This window comes from Cupressus sempervirens, chromosome 8 (assembly GCF_028749045.1).
Source record: "Cupressus sempervirens isolate cs-2001-9-10 chromosome 8, ASM2874904v1, whole genome shotgun sequence".
Taxonomy (NCBI): domain Eukaryota; kingdom Viridiplantae; phylum Streptophyta; class Pinopsida; order Cupressales; family Cupressaceae; genus Cupressus; species Cupressus sempervirens.
In genome coordinates this window covers 374,419,215-374,445,437 of record NC_143125.1, presented here as the reverse complement: position 1 = coordinate 374,445,437, position 26,223 = coordinate 374,419,215, and the positions used below count along the sequence as shown (strand labels likewise).

The 26,223-nt window shown below is 36.8% G+C and overlaps 2 protein-coding genes across 4 annotated transcripts in view; one reads left to right on the top strand and one right to left on the bottom strand.

Annotated features, from left to right (window-relative positions):
• MAA3 (P-loop containing nucleoside triphosphate hydrolases superfamily protein) overlaps window positions 1–26,223 on the top strand; it is a 294,471-nt gene that overhangs the window by 94,136 nt on the left and 174,112 nt on the right. For all 3 annotated transcript variants that reach the window (XM_089797784.1, XM_089797785.1, XM_089797783.1), the window contains 2 exons: window positions 6,906–6,991; window positions 7,224–7,274. In XM_089797784.1, coding sequence (XP_089653910.1) covers window positions 6,906–6,991; window positions 7,224–7,274 — 137 coding nt within the window. The remainder of the gene's footprint in view (window positions 1–6,905; window positions 6,992–7,223; window positions 7,275–26,223) is intronic.
• Window positions 1–26,223, bottom strand: part of LOC149542872 (uncharacterized) — a 72,253-nt gene that overhangs the window by 834 nt on the left and 45,196 nt on the right. The window lies entirely within an intron of this gene.

The following is a 26,223-nucleotide window of genomic DNA, read 5'->3' as shown; positions in this document are numbered from 1 at the left end:
CAACGAATTATAATTACTATTAGCAATCAATAAATCAAAATTTTAAATAGTCAATCACAATTCAAAATTATGTATGTAGGAAAGTAGAATGATCAATCACCTCCATAGGATACAAGAAAATTGAGGAGTGTTCTTCCCCTCCTATCTATCCAACCATGAGTCATGATGGTGCAACCCTTTTCGATCCACTCCTTTCGCTTGTCCTCAAGCTCATGCCTCATATCCTCAATCATTTCCTCCAAGAAGTATCCACTCAAGTCAGCCTCAGTTGGGGCTTTAAACCTCGGACCACAAATGGTAACTGCATCTATCATGTTCTGCCAATAAGGAGTCCTGTCACAAATAGATAATGATATTGATTAGAAATTTAGATGTCAAAAACTAAAATCATAAAACAAGTAGATATAATTAAAGTTTTACTTTTACTTTTAACTTTAACTTTGAAGATAACAAAGAAAAAAGAATCAATTACCTGGCTGCAATAAATGGAATGTTGCAAAAGTACCAGAATTTGCAAATCTCTTTTCTGGTAGCATCATGAATCTCCTTGTTCAAACCCATGCCTTCAAGCGTGGGTTGGGAGCCACGAATAGTGCGGGGCACAAAGTAACTATCCATTCTGTTTTTCCGCACTCTAGGCCGCAATAGGTTGGTGTTGGACTCTGTCTTAGTATGAGACCGACTACCACTAACACTCACATGAGCACTAACACTAGGATGAAAAGGAAGCCTAGAAGAACCCTCTCCAACACAACCTACGGATGCGGAAGCTGATGCAGATGCACTTGCAGATGTAGATGCGGTTGCGGATGTGGGAGCACGGGAGCCAATACCTCTTAACCCTTCAAGTTGCATTTTCTTAGTCAACTTGTCTTGTTCAATTTTTTCTAATGCCACTAAACAAGAGCGTTTTGCCTCAGCGGTTTGATGAGTGCAAACCGTGACATCATGGCCAGGTATGCCAGCAATGTGGTATTTCAATCTATAGATACCTCCCGAATTTATTTTTTCTTTGCAAAACATATATTTTGTTTGATATTTGGTTCTCCCAGGAAACTCTTCATTATATTTCCAGCATTCATCTTTTTTACCCATTGTGGAAATTGGAAAATGAAAGCAAAGGGCTGCTGCAATAAAAAAATTCATGTAGAAAATCAAAGTTTGCAACTAATAAACAAAAACTACAAAACAACAAACCCTAGTTTGCAATTTAATAAAAATAAAAAACATTCAAGATTTGCAAATGAACACTAAAAAAATTTAACAAAAAATGCATACTACACTAACATGCAAAAAAAAAACCAACACTTACCTCTTGCAAATGAGTTGAGGAGTGTTGATAATGACTCCTTAATGCTCCCAATGCAATTTATGGCCTCCCCAGATGGACTTTTGATCTCTTTGGTGCTCTTCCTTCTTGCCGGTTGGAAACCTATGGATTCTCTTTTCTCTTCTTCTCTCTCACTCTTCCTCTCTTCTACTCATACTAAGCAAATAGAAGGCTCTTTAGGGTTATAACAAAGAGGAAAGTCAACTTAGAAAGCAAATAAAACATGTGTTTTTTTTTAAAAGTTGAACTTTCTATCCTTGCTGCCGCGGCCGATTTCTGGAGATTCACGATGGCGATTTTGGCGATTTTTGCCATGAATCGCCGATTTTGGCAATTCAGGCGATTCACAGGAAAAAATCGCCACTAGCGATTTCCGATTCCAAAAAAATCGGGAGCCGTGAATCTTATCGCGATTTCGGCGATTTCATGGCGATTTTTGGAACTCTGGGTATTTCAATCTATAGATACCTCCCGAATTTATTTTTTCTTTGCAAAATATACATTTTGTTTGATATTTGGTTCTCCCAGGAAACTCTTCATTATATTTCCAGCATTCATCTTTTTTACCCATTGTGGAAATTGGAAAATGAAAGCAAAGGGCTGCTGCAATAAAAAAATTCATGTAAAAAATCAAAGTTTGCAACTAATAAACAAAAACTACAAAACAACAAACCCTAGTTTTCAATTTAGTAAAAATAAAAAACATTCAAGATTTGCAAATGAACACTAAAAAAATTTAACAAAAAATGCATACTACACTAACATGCAAAAAAAAAACCAACACTTACCTCTTGCAAATGAGTTGAGGAGTGTTGATATTGACTCCTTAATGCTCCCAATGCAATTTATGGCCTCCCCAGATGGACTTTTGATCTCTTTGGTGCTCTTCCTTCTTGCCGGTTGGAAACCTATGGATTCTCTTTTTTCTTCTTCTCTCTCACTCGTCCTCTCTTCTACTCATACTAAGCAAATAGAAGGCTCTTTAGGGTTATAACAAAGAGGAAAGTCAACTTAGAAAGCAAATAAAACATGTGTTTTTTTTTTAAAATTGAACTTTCTATCCTTGCTGCCGCGGCCTATTCCTGGAGATTCACGATGGCGATTTTTGCCATGAATCGCCAATTTTTGCGATTTAGGCGATTCACAGGAAAAAATCGCCACCAGCGATTTCTGATTCCAAAAAAATCGGGAGCCATGAATCTTATCGCGATTTTGGCGATTTCAGCGATTTCATGGCGATTTTTGGAACTTTGATTTGAGTGCACCAAGGCTTTCTAAAGCCTAGAAACATGGTATTCCTTACCATTTACCTGAAAGCCTTGAGGCTACTCTCTATACACATTTCTTCCTCGGCGATAATATTAAGAAAAATTGTCTTAAGATCCATTCAATTTATTTTTCATCCCACGAATGAAACTAAATACATAATTGTTCTAATGTAAGGTTATTTGGCAACCAGAGGAAATGTCTCTTTATCAGAAGGTCCTCTCTCCACAAGCTTCTCTTTAAATCTCAATGCTTCCATTTGTAGCATGCTTGATTTTTTTAAAGCCACTTGAAACTCACAATTGATTTTGTTTTAGTATTGGTGTTGTCCAATACATCTTTTTTGATGATGGAAGTGTACTTAACCATGACATCTGGCCAAACTTGCTAGAGTACAACTTCATGGATGTTGGATGACTCTAAATATTTAATGCTACCCATCAAGGTTGGTAGAATTTGTTCACTTGGACCTATATAGATTGCCTTCTTTATCCTCTATAGGTTGTGCAGTATCTAGGCTAGATTCTGATATTCCATCATGAAAACTAAAATTATATTTTTCTGGAGATCAGGACAAATAAAACATAACCACAGTCTAAAGAGATACATGATTGAAATTGAAAGGAATTGGACCAATTCCTATCATTAGATACTTAGTATCATCAACAAGCTCAGTGTAAAGATTCGGTCCCGATAAAACAGTAATAGGATCAACTAAATTCAATATAAGGGAATGCTTGTAAAGAAAACAATTATGAGATCATATCATTCTCCCAAAATGCATCCTACCAAGTACTCGATTCATTGACCATTAAATTTATTGGAACAACTACTAGGTGAAATTATGTACCCACACTACAGGTCTGAACGTTAAGCATTGACTATGTGAATAAATTACAAACATAAATAAAATGGAACTTGGATGATAACTGTGTATGTGCAGCTGCCAATACGACTCCAGCTGGGCCTTGTTTTTAATGAGTATGATTTTTGAAACAACTCCACACCAATGCCACTACTATCCCTGCGTTAACTGTTGGAGCCGACCTTAGTAGTGGATGTGTTTGGCCAGTGACCCCCCTTAATTCTTTACGGTAGTCAACTCTGTACACCTGATAATTTGTAGACCTGCAGTATGTCACCAAGACCCTGTGCTAGCTCCTGTTACCTCTGTGATTAGTCTTTTGGTCTAGGTGTGACTGCTGAATAGGACTGTGAGTGCATCCAACCGGAAACGACAGTACCTGTACCTCAGAACATCGTCACACCTCCCACTGATTCCTACCGCAAACTCCCTGTCTTTCTTCAGGCCCGACTTGACTAGCTTTGTAAGTGCGTAGCTTTTCACTTCTGCTGCCACATGAATTTCCACCTCTACGTATATAGTAGACCCCTGGTCACATGTTTTTTACCAGCTAATATATCAAAGGGGATTTACCCATACCTCCCACTGCATACTGACTTCCTGCTAAATGTGGGTCTGTTGGAACAATGTATTAATGTGCATTCTCCATACTTGAGCCTGGTGCAATCTCCCAAGAGATACTAGGGCTACGTCCAATTTCTGAAATCTTCTTAAGTTGTTTCATCCTTAAGAGAGCACAGTCACATTTAAGCAACCTTCTTGTTTTTAAAACAATATTATATCTCATCGTGTCAATCCCAAGGAAGCTCATTGCTTTTATAACCTCGATGTAAGGGGAAGTACAAACAACTAGGCAATGTGGGATAAAAGCCAGTTTCGTCTTCTAGTCACTTAGTTACTTTTGTTATAAAATGACTTTAAGTCATAAAGTAATTTTATAAATCCACTTTATAAAAATAAAGTGACTTAACTATAAAAAAGCTCCCCCACTTAAATATTTCCCCAACAAAACCAAATAAACTCTTGTGGTTGACTAGCATTGTCAAGATTAATGCCGTTAGCCTATCCGGATGGAAAGATAGACCAACAAGGCGTTAGTAAGGCCTAGTGCAAAGAAGGGGACATTACACTCGAACTCCAGAATTGTGTTATTTAAAATCAATAAGATATTGCTAGGTTGATGTCATAAGTGTTGATGCACCAGTATCCAAATACCAAGTATCCCTTAAAAGTTTGTTGGAAGAAGACAAGGTACCATTGAGAAATCCTTGTTAAACTGAGCAGAAAAATCGTTCATTTGATTCTTTGTAGAGGTTGATACCTCCTACCGATATTGCTTCCCTTTTTCCTTATGTGCACACTGTGATGCATAATGACCAAATTTGCAAAAAATGAAGCATTTTATTTAATCAGGTCCTTCTGAGGCTGCGAGGATAGATTATCATTCTTTCGCTATTCCCGCTGGTCCCTATTCCTTTACTTTTCTACATTTTTGCATAGAGCCCTAAATTATCGCAAGCCTTCTTTTTAGCTTTTGATCTATTTTAATTTCCTCTTAGATAAATTCACTAGCTCTGCATTTGCAATTCTCTCCGATTGCTATGAGTTGGTCATGGAGTTCTGTGATCATCTGGTAACTGGTAATTGTATTTGATATAGTCATTTCCATGGCTTTGAGTTGGTTTAATGAATCATTACCCTATTTATGTTCTCGCTTTAGTAAATACTAACCAAAGCATTAAAGTCTCCATGGCTGCTTTCTTTGTAGGTAAATGAGTTGAATAATCCTTAATTGCATCCATGATCATTTTCTTTACTATTACCGTTTCTTTGTACGAGTTGCCAATTGTTGTGGATTTGTAGCTGGACTTAACTCATGTTTATGATATTCTAGAGATAATTCTCTTCCGACAACAAAGTCATCTGGCTTTCTAAGGCAGGAAACCTAATGCCTTCAATTTTTTTCCTATATAAAAATCTCAAATCATAAAAATAAAATGCTCAAACGAGTTAAAAAAGTAGTGTAAAATATGCCCAAGTCCCTGAATGATAATGCCCTAGTTGATTGATTTTATGTGCGCTAGCTAGGTGCTTGGGAAACTAGAATTCTTATGTTATAAACACAAACACTAGTTGAATTTACACAAAAAATCTTACTCACAGGTCTAGAAAGCCTTGTTGCAGATTTGGAAACCCTTAATTTTTATTCAAAAGATCACTGAAACCTTGACAAAAGTTATGCTTTTATTCTTAAAAAATGGCATAGTTTTACAATGGAAAAACACGAGGTGATTTATAATAGAAACCCTTATGTCATTTGTCCAAACTTTCATGGGATTCCTGATAACCTGGCCATTTTTTCATCTTCTTGGATGTTGCACTCTTTTAAAGATTAAAGGGGCAATTCTTAGACACAAACAGTTAAAACATTCACACTTTGCCGAGAATTTAGAACTGTGATTTTCTGATTAAACATTTCTACAATTTGTCACCTTCTTTGGTGACAATCGACAACACAAACCATGTCCTGGTACCATGAAGAGTTTCAACCTTAGGAAACAGCTGTCCTGATGATCACTGGTTAAAGAAGTCAAAACATGAATTGTTTTATAGTAGTAAATTATATTTTTGAACATTGCATCAATCACACGATAGCTATAACTTGAAATTACGAAAACAAAAAATAAATGCACAAAAAATACTCCTCCAAATCAGTATTGTGTTTACTTCAAAAAACTTACAATGAAACCTCTAAAAATTGTACATCATAGCTGCATGGAATTTATCACTGCATATCATTCTTCTATCTTGCAGCTATCTTTATACTATTTAGCAAAAAATCTTATCTTAAAAAATGTCCTTGTTGTTTTTGAAGAGATGAGTTGGAAGATAAATTTAAATCATTCATGTATATTTACACTAATTAGCTAAATAATACTTAAAACATTTAATTAAAAGTAAAAATACAACATAGAATTTCCTGAAACATTTCCAGAAATATTGTATAAACTTTGTATGTAAATAATTTTGGTTGACGAGCAATCAGAAAAGACTAATAAAATAATCTGACCTGTGAGAACCTAATGACGCATTTCAGGTCAACCTAAATAACATCTGCCTTGCAAGATTTAGTATTACTGCATAGGTCATACAGAGGCATAACCTGCAAGTTTCCTTATGGGATCATTCTTAATGAATAATTGTAAAATGGAAGTGGCTCTTGTCTTCCTAATGTATTCCTGATTCAGAATGACACTATATTGATTTTGCCCCCAAAATTCAACTAAACCTAAAGCAATGCTGAAACTGCAGTCTAGACTAGATCATGATATATACGACCAAGTGTGGTTTTTTTGCTTCATGGTGCACCTTTTATTTACTAAACATTTAAACGGTTGACCTGAAATGCTTAAAATCTGTGTTTTCTTTTTCTATTGCTTACAGGGTCCACCGGGAACAGGGAAAACACAAACAATACTTGGAATTCTAGGTGCTCTTTTACATGCAATTCCTGCAAGGGTGCTATCCAAGTAATGTATTATTCTTGTTTATTATATATATATATTATTTCAGATTGAAAATTTATAAACTGACTTAAGTGGTTACAAGCTATCTTGTTTGAGTTCATTATAGAAATTCAGTTTTTCATTGCCTGTGCAATATGCAATCATATAACATTTTATGGTTATGCTTTTGATGTAAAATGAATTCCTACAAATTATTGTTAAACTATCATCAATACTTATAGTGTGGCTGGTGCAGGGGTGACACTCTTACTGTTCAACACAGGCCAGAACCGAGCTTGGGAGATAAGTATGGTTTTATTGCATTTTATGATTGAGGAGTTGTAGCTTGATTATTATTTAATTGATTATCAATGTTATCAATGTGACAACTCCTAGCACCATGGGCTATTTCTAGTTGAACTAAAAACTTTTTATTGTTTCTGTTTTCCTTTTTTTCTTGCTAGACATGAAAACACATAGGTTGTCAATTAAATAATAATCTTTTGCAAACTGCATGATTCATACCCTAGTGGAAAGGCCTCATGCTATGCAAAGCTCTGCTTCCCCTTTGTTGAATGCCCTGTGTAAGGGGATAAGCCGCAGAAGGGAAAATAAACTCCAAAAATATCCTTCTCTTGCCTGCAACTTTTAGTAGCTATGTAGGTGAAAAGTGAATTACAACTACTGCTAAAATTCGCCAAAGCCTAATAAGATCTAGGTTCTTGTGCTTGAGCAAGAGGTGCACTAAGTAAAAATAACCAATTGAACTTTAAGTTGAAGCAAAACACCTCATGATGGATCCATGCCAATATAATATCTCAATGAAATGAAATCGTACCGTTAAAGAATTTCATACAACTAATGATGGGTTGTGTAGAAAATCAATATTCAAACTTTGAATTGTCAAAATGTGCAATAATATAAATGACCAGTCTCTAGATTATTGTCTCTAGGCAAAATAACCACAATAAGATTTTCTAAACTAAATCTGATGTAGAGAATCCACAACATGACATTCCCAAGATGCTCTACACCTTTATAAACCCACACATACACAATTCTCACCAACAAACACAATAGCACTCATGGCTATACACAATCACTTCCTCGATTGATTATACAATTCTCAAGAGTCGAAATGACCTATTACATGACCATTTTCCTCACAAGATGCCCCACTTGACTCACAATCACAAACCCTCACTTGGTCCATACAAACATAAACTTTGTCTTGACTACCCACAAACAGTCCCTTCGCTTAACCATGCCCATACAATCTTCCAAGGCTATAACTATTCCTCCTTTACACAATGAACGATTCAAAGACACGCTTGGTCCCTCTAACACCCCATGGAACCATTAACATCCTTTTAAGACACTCGTCCTTCTTGTAAAACAAACTTGACAAGTGACTGTACACATATTCCTCCAAATACACTACCACCCTTTCATCATTAACTAAAATTCTACAAAAGGAACATAGACTGTTCCATACACCATGGGACTCCAAAATGCATCATCCTACTTGTGCTCAGGTCACAATCCACACTTGTATTGACTCAAAACACAACAAAATTTTCCTATACAATTACTGTGCAAAACAAATATAGTATGCAGTCCACTGTGAACAGTTACCTTTGAGGGGCTTTCCCTTTGTAACCACCCTCAACTCCACTTGGAAATCATGAAGCCATATCTTCCACACGCTCTCAGGCCCTTGGCAATCCACCTCAAGCTACTGTATGGCCTGTACCTTGAACTTTTCTCAGTAACTTTTCCATTCCCTTGTTTGAGGCAGCAATCCTTCATTTCCTTTTATTGGATCAATGTCTAAATCTCCTCATGGCAGCCTAAAACTTCTTGGGACATCAAAGGGCATCTATCACCTAACATTTCCCTCAGTGGGTTTATTGCGCGTGAAATCATAAAGTTCTACATTTATTTCTATTTGTTGTTTTCCCTAAGAGGGCTTGGACCAGTTTTATAAAAAATTAAATAATTTATAACTTAATGAAAATGCATGCTACCAACGCCAAAATGGAGGGGACTCAGAGTACTTTTCAACCATTATAAACTCTAAGACATTTCAATAAGATTTGTTCATGAAAAATGATCGGTAACAGCAAAATAACTGTCGAAACCGTGAGTCTTCAATGTAACTTTATTGATTTGTATTCCAAACTCAAAAAAATGGTTCATTATTGTTCAATCCCGTGCATTACCTTCTTCAAGGAAGACAATACAATGTATTTAAAGATTCCTTAACTCCCTCAATGCCCAACTAACTTCCAACTAGCTTTGAACCATCCCTTAACATCCCTTAACATACTTAACCTGCTATGTTATTGAGTTGACAACTAAGTTGCCAACTTCAACAACTTATTGATTTTTAATAGTAAAGGACTACCCCACTATATTTAAAAGGTCCTTATTTATGGCCCTACAAAATACTTCATTCCCTTAAACACACCAAAACCCCCTAAGCCATTAATCCCTTGCAAAGTGATTCTTCTAGGTCTCATTTCTTAACATTGGTGATTTTTGACATATTAACATACTTAACATTATTTTGACTCAAATGGCTTCAAATTGGCTCTAATGGCCACAAATACATTAAGTTATAGTCCTATAGACCCCATTACATATCAAGATGACTTTTTTGGCCTTATTAGTCTTCATTTCTCTTGGATCACCTTGTGACCCTCATTGTGTTCCTTTTGTCTTGAGGTGCTCCTGCACCAAAATCCCACTTTTGTAAGAATGTAGACTTCACAAATTTGGCCAAATGTGGACTCCATCAGAAATTCACTCTCTAGGAAGAGCAAGCTTTTCGTCCTTTAGATCCATCATTCTTTAGAGGGTTTTCATCCAACCCATTTGTCTTTTTTCGGAAGGTTTCTTCCAACCCATCCATCATTCTTAGTAGGGTTTCTTCTTTAGAAATCATAAACCATCACACAAATTTGTCATATTAAATCCATAAGCATGTCATATTACACCAAGCTTGTTTCCTCATGCAAAACCCTAGGAAATATCTAGAAGATTATGCAAACTTAATATTCGTTAAAATTGGAGAACTTTACTTAATAAAGTGACTTATTTTATTATTTTACTTTGTTTTACTTCAAATAGTTAATTAGAGTCATCCCTTTTTAAAATATACTAATCTCTAGAAAACCTAATTAATTAAATTAAATCACTTGATAAGAAGTTGGGCACATTACAATCCTTCTTACCCAAGCATTTCTTTCCTTCAAACAATTCTGAATTGACCACCCAAATCCCAAACTTTCTGTATGAAAAATGCTATATCACTTCGCTGCTCCATGTTTACTTCCTTCGGGGCATGTGTTTAATACTCAAACCAAGCAATAGTATGAACATAATGAAGATAATATGGCAATTTAGATCAAACACTTGAAATAAGAAGCTGGGAGAAAAATATATATTTTATTTTCATTTAATGTCTATAGAATGCTAATCCTTGGTCCTGGTACCAACCTGCAATATAAAGCAATCGATGGTTGGTTAAGGGTGCCAGCTATCAATTCTCTAGAACTACTTGAGAACTAGTTTGTGATTGCACTGCCTTTTACATCAAAAAATAATTTATTGAAATTGGTGAAAACCCTCCCAAAAAGTAGTCACCTTCTAGTTAAAAAACAAAAATGAGCTGATGTACTGAAATGCTAACTACTAGGAGGTAGGGTGAGTGGATGACCCTGGACTGGTCTAGGATGTCGTCCTGGAAAGCTATTATGTAGAAATTGCAGGTTATGTTATGCTATCAGTTGTTTTTCTCTAGCGACTCTTGCCAATGTGACAACATCCATTAAATCCTTTGTTTTCTCAAGCTCCCCCACAATGGCTACCAACCGTCCCTCCATTTTTGCAAACTGAGTATCCTTCCTTGACCTCATCACCTACTTGTGTAATAATGACGGTTGAGTGTGGTAGAAATTTGTTTCTACTCTATGAGCTTCGCTTGGGTGGCTGTCTTGTGCTGTACTATCAACGCACACTGTATTGTTGCTTTCCCGTTCTCATTTGACGCCTTCTAATAATGGGTAGCTCTCTGGAGCTGGAAGAATGTGTTCTCAAATACATTCTCTATGTTAATGCTTCATGCTACTGAGGGTGCCCATCATGCCACTTTCCCCTCTAGAGTGTACAATCTACACCATGTTTCAACTATCTCTAGGGTCTTCGTTAGTGGTCATCGTTGAGATGTAAAATGGTTAGTAAACTATCACTTGCACCCTTTTGTCATGAATTCTAGGAGCCTCTTTAGCTTGGTTAAGATGGTTCCCATGGCTACCTACTTGGTGAAATTTTATATCTCATGCGCTACTACTTTGTCTACTTATGCAAGATGTCTCCGAATGAATTCGTGGCATCCAAATGGTTGGGCTTGGAGACCCAGATGTAGCTATCATCTCACAACACTCTGCTATTAGCATCTCCTTGTTGGCTAAAAGTTTTGTAAGTCATTGGAACAACCTGCAAAACTGTGACTTTAGACAATGTCTGTAATGTACCCATTACAAAATAAATCATTTATCAAACTTTTGTAATTGGGCCAATTGATTTAATATATCTCAGACCCATTTTTGTTTTTGTTTCTATAAAGTGTGTCGCCGTCGACTATCTTTGTACACCCTCGGAAAGTTTCCTGATGGGTATTTAAGCATGGCTTATAGGTAGTCTTTAGGTATGCAATTTGGATTATTTTCTCTGCACTGTGAATTCCTATTGGAGTTCTCTGTTGTTCGCCATTTCGGAAGTGAAAGAGCTTCCCTATTTGGTTTATCCGAATTCAGTGGGATTTAACCCTCATCCTATTCCATCGCTTGTAACACTTTGCTTGGATCTGGCAAATCGGAGCAACCTCTTTCGACATATATTGAAGGATTATTCATATTCAAGTTTCTATTATTGTGTCTGATCCACTTGTGTTTTTGTATGAACGAATTTGCATTCATTGTTGTGGCTCAAACACCTAACCGTGTGGCATCCAGACATCTCCATACGGCTCCCTCATTGCCTGTATGACCTTCATTCTTCCACACATCTTCCACCACACCCATCCCTCCCTTGCTTCCTCCATCCACTCACCATATGGCCTACTGTACGGTCTACTTGGTCATTACCTCGTACGCCATGTCTCCATCTTCCCTTTACCATTGTATGGCCATTTCTATTCACCGTATGGTCCTTAAATGCCGTATTGCCAAACATTGCACCCGTATGGCCAACTTCATAGCACCGTACGGAATCCCATTGTATCGTGCAACCCCCATCTCCTTTACTAACCATACAAACTTTTTGCTCTTCCTATCCATACTGCTACCTAGCAGTTCGTACGACATCTGCCACAACCCCTTTTGGTGATTTTGCCAACTATAGTCAGAAGAAATTTGTTCCCAGGAAAAATCGTAGGGGACAAGAACATTATAGTGGTATCAGAACGCTTTGATCCTACTAGCCTGTGGACAGTGAATGAGAGTTTATAGCTAGAAGAGGACACATTCTATTGATAGAATGACTGCCGGACCGGAACCGACAGCTGCCGAACTTGTGGCACTACTGAGAGAGCTTGCTAGAAATCAGTCACAGATCACTGATATTGACCCACTCATAGAAGAGACTCTCAAGAAGTTGGTAGACAATAAAATATTCGGAAAACAAAATGGTCACAACGTGGACTCAGTGTTGGGTAAATCAAACCCTCATCCAACATGCTCTCGACCTTCCATGCCATCTTTTTCCCCCACGGATGGAGGCACCGCACGAAGGGAAACAACCAAACTTTGAAGAGATGCAAGACCAACTGAGAGAAGATTGGAAGAATGCGAGTTTTGAGGAAGATATATCCTACAAAGATTATGCGGATCTAAGAATGAGATATTCAAGAGGCGGAAACCGATGATATTTTAATGATGATCTCAGATAAAAGTTAAAGTAAAGTAAATCTATCTCCATTTGACAGATCCAGATCCATATTTGCTCAAGCATGGGTGATGAAGGCCGACACTTACTTCCAACTGAAATGTCAGAAGAAGCAATTAAATTCGTGGCATTACACTTGGAAGGAACTGCACATGAATTGTGGCATCATGACACCATCACACTGGGTCACGATCAAATAAATGCTTACGCAAAATTCATTGAGAGATTGATAGATCGATTTGATGGTAAAGATCCGGAACTCAATTTCAAAGATTTGGCACAGTTGAGGCATACTGGATTGGTTGACTAGTACATTGTAGAATTTCAGAAACTCTTTGTTTTGGTCACGGACATTTCTGAAAGAAGACGGATAGTGCTCTTCATGGATGGATTGACAAAACTATTGAAAGGTTGTGTAAAGGGGTTCAATCCTGCCACCTTGTTGGAAGCTATTAAGAAGGCACTGAGCATGGCATCATCATCAATGTCATCCTCTCGAAGTTAGTGACACCCCAAACTGTCGGCATTTCCAAGGGACAAAGATAATAAACCTCTGCCCAGGAAGCCGTCATTGGATGAAGCTACTAGACAGGAACTTCGAAGGAAGAAATTATGTTTCAACTGCAAGGGACCTTGGGAACCTAGCCGTAGATGCCTCGGAAAAGGAAAAATACACTACATTGAGGTTGTGTCCGACGATGAGGACGAATATGAAGAAACACTCGCCAAAGACAACCAACATCATGATGACACCAACATGGCTAGTTTGAACTGTGCGGAAAGGATTGCAGTGTTGGTACGACGCAGAGGAACTATCGCCCTAGCTAGTAGCCCGAGGTGCATGGTGTTTTGTGTATGGAGAACCCTTCGAGGACAAAGGGTTATGGTGATGCTCGATAGAAGAGCTACGTTAAACTTCGTAAACTCCTCTCTTGTGAAATGAAGAGGTGTACCTATGGAGATGCATGCAAGATTTTAGGTCAAGGTTGCCGGAGGGACTCTCTTGCGCTGCACACACCTTGTTCCACAGCTAAGTATCACAATGGCAAATCACACAGTGACCGAAGATTTTTTCATATTCTAGGCATACAGTGGATGGAGACACTTGATGAATACGCTTAGAGTTTCAAACTAATGGACTTCACTTTTGTTATTGATAGAAAGAAGGTTGTTCTCCGTAGAATGGAAAATGAAGGTCCGAAGGAAGTTTTTGCACATTGGATGGAGGCAATTTTTCAGTGTGATGACGTTGCGTGGGCTGCACATTGTTTTGTCTTGGCGGAACCTATAAAAGGGCAACAGACACCTCCCTAGGATGATGATCTCCAGAATATTTTGAGTAAATATGATAAAGTTTTCATTGACATTCCTCTTGGCATACCAATTGGGAGGTGGAGCCAAGCTGGTCATAACCACCCCCCTATTGTCATCCCAAGAAATTCAAAGATGAGATCAAAAAGACTATTCAGGAACTATTGGAGAAAGGATGGATCTGTCTCAGTTCTAGCCCCTTCGCGTCATTGTTAGTATTGGTCAAGAAGGATGGGACGATGTGCATGTGTGTGGACTACTGTGCGTTGAACAAAAAAACAACAAAGAATAGATATCCCATTCCAAGGATAGATGAGTTACTAGATGAATTACATGGCGTAGTCTATTTTTCAAAAATAGATCTCCGTTTCGGATACCATCAAATCCGCATGAGGGAGGAAGACGTAGAAAAGATAGCCTTCTCTTGTCACTTTGGGCATTATGAATTTCTGGTCATGCCGTTTGGATTGACAAATGCACTTGCTACATTCCAATTATGTATGAATCGCACCTTCAATAAACAATTGCGTAAGTACTTATTGGTATTTTTTGATGATCTTATTTATAGGACATGGGAGGAGCACTTGAAGCATTTGGATAAAGTCCTAAGGATCATGGAGGGGCAGTCTTTGTTTGCCAAACAATCCAAGTGTGAATTCGGTGTGACAGAAATATTGTACCTGGGCCATATTGTCAGTAAATATGGAGTTCAAGTTCATCAGGAGAAGATTCAAGCTATCCTTGGTTGGCCTCCTCCAAAATCACAGATTTGCGAGGGTTTTTCGGACTTTACAATTATTACTGGAGGTTCATTAAAGGATTCTCTTAGCTCAGCGCACCCTTAACAGATCTGACAAAGAATGGGTCTTTCTAGTGGAACGAAAAGGCACAACGCACTTTTGATAAGTTGAAAGAGGCAATGAGCACTTGTCCAGTACTTGCATTACCTGACTTCACTCAACCGTTCGTTCTGGAGTGCGATGCATCCGAAGAAGGCATTGGCGTGGTATTGATGCAAGATCGACACGCCATAGCTTATGAGAGCAGGAAACTTACACAAACGGAATGCTTATATTCCATCTACGACAAATAAATGTTGGCCATCATACATGTGCTAACCAAGTTTCGATAGTTACTAGTGGGCGCTAAGTTTGTCATCCGTATGGATCACAACGGTTTGAGATTTTTTTTGGAGCAACGGGACTTGAACGAAATGAAACAAAAATGGGTAAGCAAGGTTCAGGGTTTTGATTTTGACATTGAATATGTGAAACAAAAGAACAATGTGGATGTAGATGCCTTGTCCAGGAAACTTGCCATTTGCTCACTAATCCAAATTTTGGCCAACTGGGAGGCACATTTGTCAGTAGAATATTGCAAAAACACATTTGCTTGTGAGCTAATGGATGGCAACACCCAGGATGATCGGTACAAAGTGGTGGATGACATTATCTACTATAAGAATTGGATATTTTTAGTGCTGGAATCCAAATTGATGCAAAAAATCTTGAAGGAAGTACACGACTCACCCTTGGCAGGACACCTAGGTTTGCTCAAAACTTATAGAAGTCTCCGGGAGAGGTTTTCATGGGAAGGACTTAAAGGAGACGTGTTGCAGTATGTAAGAGAGTGTGGGGTTTGCCAACAGAACAAATCCAAACATACTCTGCCTGCCGGGTTACAAAAACCTCTGCCAATTCTAGAACATAAGTGGGAAAGTATCTCGATGGATTTTGTAATGGGACTTCCCAAGGTGAACAGAAAGGATTGTATTTTCGTGGTGGTTGACAAATTGACAAAGTACGCACATTTCTTCGCCATCCCTTCAGATTTTCAGGCCGCACAAGTTGTCGATCTATTTTTTAGAGAAGTCTTTCGTCTACACGGGTTACCCCAAAACATTGTCAGTGATTGGGATGGGTGATTCATCAGTATCTTCTGGACAAAACTGTTTCAATTTGCAGGGACAAAATTGTCACCAAGTACTAGTTACCACCCTCAGACAGATGGACAAATGGAGATTGTGAACAAATGGCTCAAAGGTTACCTTCGAAACTATGTTTTGGCACAACAATGGGTGTGGGTCAAGTGGATACACCTAGGAGAATATTGTTACAATACCACGTATCACATGTCTATCGGGATGACACCATTCAAAGCTCTGTATGGGTACGAACCCCTTTCCTTCATCGACATAGTGCTGGGAGATAGTCCCGCACCAAAGGTGAGGGACTGGCTTCACGATGGATAGGACATCCTACGATACCTGGAGGAAAATTTACAATGGGCACCGAATCAACAAAAGATGTACACCGACAGATATTGAATGGAGAGGAGTTTTGAAGTGGGGGATTTGGTTTATCTCAGGTTCTAGCCATATTGACAATCCTTATTTAAGGAAAAGGGAAAAGAAAATTGAAGCTACGATTTTATGGCCCCTATTACATAGTTTGTCACATTGGTGAAGTCGTTTACGAGCTGGAACTTTCGAAGGGAAGCTGTATTCATAACATCTTTCATGTTTCATGCTTGAAGAAGGTCGTGGGCTAGAACGTCACGGTAGCCACAAACCTTCCACCACTCAATGAAGAAGGAAAACTCATATTGGAACCGGCCAAGATCATCGAAGTACGTGAGAAGACCCTGTGGAACCGCATGGTGAAGGAATATTTGGTGCATTGCAAACACTTTCCATTGGACAACCCGATGTGGGAGGGCAAGCACATTCTCTAGCACCCGGCATTACATTTGCTTGAGGACAAGCAAAATTTGGGACGGGAGGACTGTAATGTTCCTGTTATAAAATAAATCATTTATCAAACTGTTGTTATTGGGCCAATTGATTTAATATATCTCGGACCCATTTTTATTTTTGTTTCCGTAATGTGTGTCGCCGTTGGCTAAGTTTGTACACCCTTAGAAAGTTTCTTGATGGGTATTTAAGCACGGCTTGTAGGTAGTCTTTAGGTATGCAATTTGGATTATTTTCTCTGCATTGCAAATTCCTGTTGGAGTTCTCTATTGTTTCCCCATTTCAGAAGTGAAAGACCTTCCCTATTTGGTTTATCCGGTTTCGGTGGGATTTAACCCTCACCTTATTTCGTCGCCTGTAACACTTTGCTTGGATCTGTCAAACCGGAGCACCATCTTTCGACATATATTGAAGGATTATTCGTATTCAAGTTTCTTTTATTGTCTCTGATCTACTTTGGTTTTTGTATGAACGAATTTGCATTCATTGTTGTGGCTCAAACACCTAACCGTGTGGCATCCGGATATCCCCGTACGGCTCCCTCATTGTTCGTACGACTTTCATTCTTCCACACATCTTTTGATGGGATCATTGTTCATCCTAGCTACCTTTCATGGAGGTGGTTTCATGTCCTGCGAATCTCTTTAGGTTCTTTCAGAGTTGGCTCCCACCGTCTTCGAGCTCAAACTGATCATCATATTTTTAGTGGGGAGCGGATTTGTATGCTCTGTACTTTAGGGGAAGTGGAGAATGAGGCTCATTTCCTTTTTCGATTCCCTATTTACTATGAGATCAGAGGGAGATTCTTCTATCTGTTCTAGGAGTGCTTTTCTCTCTATGACTTTTTCAGTTACTATGATCAGAGATGCTTTCCATTTATCTTCGTGAGGCCACCACCCTCCGCGATAACATGATCCAATAACTGCTTCCTCACCGACGCTCATCTACTCAGCTCATCACTGCCTTTTTTACACCATTATCTCCTTTGCAGGGTGTAAAAAGGCCTTCCAACTCTATTCATTCTTATAGGCTTTCTAGATGTGTCAGATCCCATTTTGGATATTTGCATCAGTGACACTCTTTTGTGAGTAGCCAGAGATAGTCCAATGCCTCTACACATCGGCATGTGTATCATTTAGTGACTGATTTCTTCTCGCCCAAGAATAACTATTAGCGCTCTCGTTGTTCTTTGTTGGTTGTTATTGCTTTGGTTGTATTTGTTTATTTTTGGACACCTTTGCGTGCTCTTGCTGGTGTTAGCCTAACTGTTGTAATCTTTTAGTCCCATAGACCTCTTTTTGGTCTTTTGTTGGACATTAATATCATTATCTTATCTTATCTTCCACCACACCCCGTACCTCCCTTGCTTCCTCCATCTACTCACTGTATGACCTATTGTATGGCCTACCTAGTCATCACCCCGTATGTAATGCCCCGCCAAGGGATCCAAAAGAATTAACCTAAAGTTTTACTAAGTTTGCTAAACATTTTTTTATTTAAAAACAAGAAAGATAAATCATTAACATCAAACACATAGTAGCAGAAGCAATAACATACAATCAACTGTAAACATACATAACAGGTTACGTTCCTTAAGGATCCCAAGTTGAATTTAATTAATTCTAAGTCTAACAACTACCACATCCACATGAAAGAATAATCAGAAACTCCAATGTCCATAATATACATTTGTTCCGAATGCCTCTTGGAAAATTAATTCGGAATGCTCAATCATCCATTGTACATGTCACAGGGTATGAAGGGCTTAAAAGAATATACATATGTAGAAATAAAGATACATCATCCTCATTGAATCTATGATACAAACTACAGTAAAACAAATGAAAGCATCCACCATACCTGATACATCCATACATCAAAAAGATATAACATCCATCATAAAATATAACCATCCATCATAATGATCCATGAATAAAATGAAGGTAAATGCCAACAAAGAATGCTCCAGCCATAGTGACTACGAACGGATCTCTATGGTAAGAGTGAAAAAGCACTACCATCCGACCGCGTGGAACCTAACTGGCCCACTCCCACCGCGCTGAGGAGATAGTCTCAAGTCCCAAACAGGATATCAAATCACATAACACAAATACTCTCTAAGTCCAAGAAATCCTAAAAGTATATTAACTCAAAGGTTTCAACACATAGATCGACATCTAGACTCAGAGGCACACAGGACATGTAGGAAACCTACTATGTAAGCGGGAAAGTGTCATTGCACAAATCACAAAATCACCTCAGCCCTATACAAGCGACTGGAAAGCATCAAAAGATAATCCACAATAATCACATCAGTTCTCCACGAGCAACTAAAAAATATCCCAAATTAAATCACAATATTGATTGAAGACTCCAAAATGGTCAAGTCAAAACATGTCACATCATGACATCATCAAGAACAAATCACTCAAAACACCTCAGTCCTCTCAAAGCGACTGGGAAACAAATAAAATATAATTGATCGATGACTCAAAAATGGTTAAGTCAGGTATCTCATATACATACACTTCAGCTTCATACAAGAAGACTGGAAAGCAATAACAATTAGTAAATGCATCCATCGTAGAGCATATCAACACATCACCATGGTTGGGTTTAGAAAGATCGAGAACAAATCATCATATCATCACAATCGCATAACCCCCGAGCCTTTGGTAACAACCTAAACTGGTCAACGCTAGGATAACCCCAAAAAAACCCAAAACACAGATAACACATAGAAAACAGGATCATCTAATAGTTTGGTTTGTGTTTGAAATCGCATGGTTGTGTTAAAGATAAAGGTTTTCAGTTTTTGGTTCCAGTGTATGTTTCAAGTGTAGAAGATTCTCCGTTTAATCTACAAGTCAACCTATTTATTTTATGTCAATTTCCCCTAGTATATCCTAAAGATAATTAATTAAAATAATAATGATTGTTCTTCCAATAAAATAATTTCAATTTTGTTAAAGTTAATATCATTATCATTAAAGTAAATCTAAATTCCACTAAGTATTCTTGTATATCAATTAGGCTTAACTAATTTCATTTAATTAAACTAATTAATAATGTAGAAATAAGATAAAATAATTTTTGCTCTTTTAATAAAAATTAATAAATTTATTAAATTAATAATAAAATTATCATTAAAAAAAGCACATTAACACAATTATTAAAACAATAATAATATTCATATTAAAATCTATTAATAAAATTATTAAATTATAAATTTTATATTATAAACTTATTAATAAAAAATTAATAAAATTTATAACCTTTTTACAAACTTGAAAAAAAAAAACATTGTTTAAATAACTAACATAATAATCAAAACTTTTTATTAACTTAACACACTATATAAGCTGCCAGTTTTAATTATAGTCGTGCGGCTGTTTAAAGCAACCCCCCCCGGCCCAAATTGCAGGCACTGTGGGTACTGCAGAACCTTGGGAGCTGCGGATGTTATAAGGTAAGTGGGGTGTGTTTAATTTTTTTTCAAATTTAAAAACTTTATAAAACGTGTTTCCCCAAGAATATATATTATAATTATTATTACTTTTTTTTATTTTAAAATTTTAAACCAACATCCCACAATATGTATTATATTCCTTTTCTTTTTAAATATAAATTCTATTAAATTCTATCAACACGCTTCCATATGTAGATTTAAATTATTTTCTTTTTTAAGTCGATTTTAATTAAATTTGTTTTTTTTTTTTTTTTTTATCAATTATGAAATTTAAATAAAACAAATCTCCAATTAATATAATAATTTATATATACTTATATATTTTTTAAGACCTATACAATTTAAGTCTGATAGGAAAAATATAATTATCCAATCGAATTTCAAATTTCAAATTTTCTTTTTATTTCAAACCCTTCCCGAATTAAAATCCTAATTTCTTTAATTTAGAAAATGAGGGTTTTCCGATTACTTTTCTATTCCCCATGTATATAGAAGTTAATGACAAACATTTAATAATTCACAATATTGAAATGTTTAAACTTTCATCACAGAGAATTCGGATTTACAATCCACAAACACGAAGAAGACAAGAAAGGATAATTGCGTATTTAATCAACGATAAAAAACATAAGACCCTACCTGAGCTTGATGCTAATATGCAATCCCCGAAAACTGTGAGAGAATTCGTTCCTCTTCAAGAACTTTTCTTCGAAAATTTTCTCAAAATTCTCCTTTTGAAATTTGCTTCCAAATTTTGCATCCAAAATTCATCTCCAAAAATCCGTGTCTCCAAAATTCGTTCTCAAAATTCGCTGTCCTTCGAAAAAGAACCCTCAAGTGATAATAAGGAGTTCCCTCCTCAAATTGGGGCACTAATTGTGCATTCACCCGAGAGGACTCCTTGCTCACCAGAGTTAACTCTAAAATTAACTTTTATTTATCTTTTCTATTATCTTTTCATACACGTCAAATGAATTATAAAATTACTTTATTTAATCTTCCACTTGACGTCTATTTTTAATTAATTTATTACTTTAATCTCATGCACAATCATGCGAACTTACAATTTTTTAATAATTAAATATCTTTTCACTTAATCTATTTTAGAAACTTAATTGATAAAATATTTATTAACTCAAATAATAATAATATTTAGCATTTATTTAAAAATGAACTCTAAATATATTATTATTAAATTAACTAAATACTATCACGTTCTACATTATCCTTAAACTTTTATCTCCAAATTTAATTCTTTTTATTTAATTAATTTCTCAATTAATTAAATATAATTAAATATTAAAGATATCATATTAATTTTTCATTAAATTAAATCATTAATTTAATCTTTTAATTAGACTTAATTAATAGAAAATACACCAAAGACTCATAAAGACAACATACGAAAATCCATCATAGCAAAACATATACAAAATCTAACTGAAGGGTTATAATCACGAATTAACGTCATTTGATGCATTCAGAGGGTACTAGACGTCTACTTGTCCTCATTTTCAATTCGGACAAATGGCTTAAAGGTATGGGATTTGGACTTAAGAATTTATCTCCCCTCTCTTACCATTGAGATAATGCGATAGGGTATGCTCATCCTAGCAATTCAGGGAAGTCGATACCTGGTACCTACAACCTGCATAAAATCCACGCATGTACAAACACAATATTCTAAGCTAGATAGGAAATGGCAGGAAGTGGTGCATCGTGTAGATCCCGACTAGCAGGTGACTACACTCCCTTCCTTAACCACATCAGAAGTGCCATACATAAAGAAAACAAACACGCACACCATACACATGCAGTATGGGTTAAGTATCCATAAAAAAATATGTACAATAACCATCTAACTAATAATCATCCATAACTGAAAACACTGTATAATCATCATACATACATGAAATATAGAGTACCAAGTAATCTCATCATATAATAAATTGAGTGTAAAACAATATCTGATAATCTCCAAAATAATAGTACTAATCATCAAACATAAAAATGGCCTAAAAGAGTTTGGCAATGATAGAAAAAATGTAACTTAGGGGCAGGCACTACACTGTACGCCACCTCTCCATCTTCCCTTCACCATCGTATGACCATTTCTGTTCACCGTATGGTCCTCCCTAAATGCCGTACGACCAAACACTACACATGTACGACCAAGTTCATAGCATCATACAAACATCCCATTGTACCATACGACCCCCATCTCCTTTACTAACCATACAAGCATCCCCCCCTTCCTATTCGTACTACTACCTAGCAGTCCGTACGACATTTGCCACAACCCCTTCTGGTGATTTTGCCAGCTATAGTCGAAAGAAGTTTGTTCTTAGGAAAAATCGTAGGGGACAAGAACATTACAATGTCTCATGTGATTTTTCTCTCCACTCAACAATAGGGGAGTCACCCTTCTTATCATAGGTGGCTTCAATAGAAACTTAAGTAAAATTACAAGAAAGAGTGGTTCTCTTATTCTATTCCTCTTTTTACAAAACAGATTTTCTAACAACTTATGCATAATGCTAGAATTTAACAAAAATCAACCATTGCTACAGTACTATTGATGGCTCAGGAGTCGATGTAAAAAACCAGCAAAGGCACCAATCTACTCTATATTAGTCATATAGTCTTAGAAACCTTAACTCTCCTACACTTAATCAAAATGAAGATTCGATAATCTGAACAAACAATAAGGCACAAAGTCTCTTACTGAATATTCACTAACTTTTATAAAAGTACTTATAACTGAAATACAATGTCTTTGAACTCTGAGTGTTGGTAACCACTATTAGCTATAACAATATCTCTGCATCTCCTTAGGATCTTTTAGAGTGGGCTCTCATTGGTTATGTATATAGACTAACCACTATATAGATAGGGAGGACAAGGTGTGTTGCCTTTGTCCCCTCGGGTAGGCAGAGATAGAAACCCATTTTGTTTTCCGTTGCCTTGTCTACTATGAGATTAGGGGGAGGTTGTACTGTTTGTTCAGTGAGTGCATATATCCCTTTCCACATTTTTCAGGTTCACCAATCAACGGTGTCTTGCCCTCTATCTCCAGGAGTCCATGCAGCTTTGTGATCACACTTAAGAGATTTAATTCCCATGGGTACAAACTTCAAACCAGCTCATCACCTCCCTCTTCACTCCTAGGTCACCTTCCCGGGGGATGAAGCAGTTTCTTGGCCTTTCTTTGGGTCACATTAGGTCTGTGAGACCTTACAAAGGATACACTCAACATGTAAAGACCCCCACCGATTCTACTCGACTATAGTGAGAGATAATAATGTTTTTGGGAAATTATATATATATATAACTTTGGAAAAGATGCATGTATGAATTGAAATATTAAAATAGATAATTTGCACAAGCATGCCAAATACTGAAATGCTGAACAACTTGCAATTTATGATTTATCAAAACAAGTGTTGCAACAATATTGGGAATAACAATTAAATATGGAACCTTGTAATTTCCAGATCATTGCTTGAGTAGCAGCTTTATGAATGTAATCGGCTTTAGGAAAGGATGTCTTGCTTTTCTTGATCACAAACACCTTCTTTAAAACTCCCACTCTAGCTTCTGGCCAAGAAAACTCACAGCTAGTTTAGAATGGCCCACGCCTTCTTAAGGAGATCACACCAGAATGCTGGCTGGTCTTTAGGTGATTGACGCCAAGAAAAGCATTCAAATGCAACAGTGAAAAAATGCCACAAGATATTGCAGCCACTTGAGCAGAAACACCAATAATGGGAACTGTTTCTTGCAAGGAAAATCGCTGAAATAAATACGCCCAACCAGTCCCAAATATCACAATCTCCAGCACCACACTTTCAGAGATATGGTGGCTAAATGCAAATATATTGAGTGCCTTAATTGTAGGGATAAGATTGCCCAAATTTGAGATGTAATTCATCAATTTGCAGTCCTTCAAGCGACAAAGAAAACAATATACAGGGTGCCCAAATCTGATGATATAAACCCCACTCAATTCAATATACTTCAGCACTGAATTGAAAGCATTCCCAGAACTCAGAATAACTAATTCAATTGCTATACAACAACAAATTGAATGACAGGTCAAGAGGAATCAGTCCTCAAGAAGAAATCATGACCCCAAAAACCCTCATAAGAAATTATCAAAAGCAATGAACAAGATAATTAATTCTTCATGATGGAGTCATTTTTATGAAACAATTGTCCACACTAACTTCTTCACACTTCTCACTCAAGAGGCTTCATCTTCATCTTCAAGTGGTTTCTCTCTTTGACATAGGTGCTACGCATAATTTCAATGACTCATGTTTGGTTATCAAGAAGGGATTTCAGACTGAGGATTTTGAGAAATTACGAGTTCAAGTGGCAGATGATTACACCCTTATGTGTAACAAGATGATTTCAGAGCTTCCAGTGAAGTAGAACACTTAGCATTGGGCAACACAGATATAGTTCTTGGCATGGCATGGTTGCATATACTTAAGGACATCTACATCAGCACAGAGAGGATAGAGATGAGATTTATCAAGGGTGGTAAAGCACAGGTCCTTAAAGCTATCAAGAATGATGATCTTAAGAAAAATTCTTTTTGACGTATGCAACACTTGGTTCATCATGAGGATATGATTGATTGGCCAGCATTTCATAGTTGTTTTGTGCTCGTTTTTCCCAATAAAGGATTCTCTAGATTCTTATAGGTATTTCATTTAAAAATAAATAAATAGAATTTGCAATGGTTGATAAATATGTTTTGAAATGTCAGATTATTGCATAATTGCTTTTAAGTTCAAACCCTTGAAAATTATAAAAATAATAAACTTGTAAACAACAAAAGTTTGATAAACACCTACAATAGTTAGGGATTGATTGGGGCTCTTATAGATATGCATCCTATTTCATTTTCTTGGTGATGATGCTTGAGTTGAAAGATGCATTACAACTAATGGTTATGACAATAGAATGATATTAATGGTTGGAGTGCTAGATAGAACATGAGAAGAGGGTGAAGGATATAGTGAAAAATGATGTTTTTTTGGGTGATGCATAATATATAATCTGCACCATTTCTCTAGTTTTTTAGGTTATTAGATACTACGACACATATGCACATAGCCTTGGAGAGTTGTGTAAGTGTATTAATTCTATGTTGGACCAAGTAAAAGTGGTTGTTTGAGAGGAGGAAGCCACATTAGCATTTTTCAATGAGTATGTTCCACCTATTGTTCATCAAAGATGGGAAAAGGTCAATATTCCCTTGTACATAGCTCCTTATACATTGAATCCCAAGAGCTAGGATATCGATACACCCAAGAAAGCAGTGGAGGTGGAAGTGAATGCTAGGGGATGCAAAAATTGAGCACGAAAGCCTTGTAGATGCCTCTCTAATGCCTCCCTCATGGCTGATAATGTCTATTTGTTAACAATAGATGAAGTTTAACTTAAGAAAAGCTATAAATCATCGAGAAAATTCTCCAGCGGCTTTCATGGTCATATCTAGAAAGCTGTGAGTCTTTATGTCAACGAATAAGGCTTGTTTGCGTGCATTAACAAACCTCAGTTATACATTATGATTATTGTTGTCTTGCATTTTGTCAACACAAAATGTAGGTAATAGTACGAAACTTCTTCAACTTAATTTTGCATTTCTCTGAGTTAGTTCATTATTTAATTGGATAATATTGATCAATCAATCGACTCTAATTGGTATAATGAACCCTTTTACTGGAGGCTTTCGTGAAGTCTTTGCAGTTTTTCTGTTTGCTG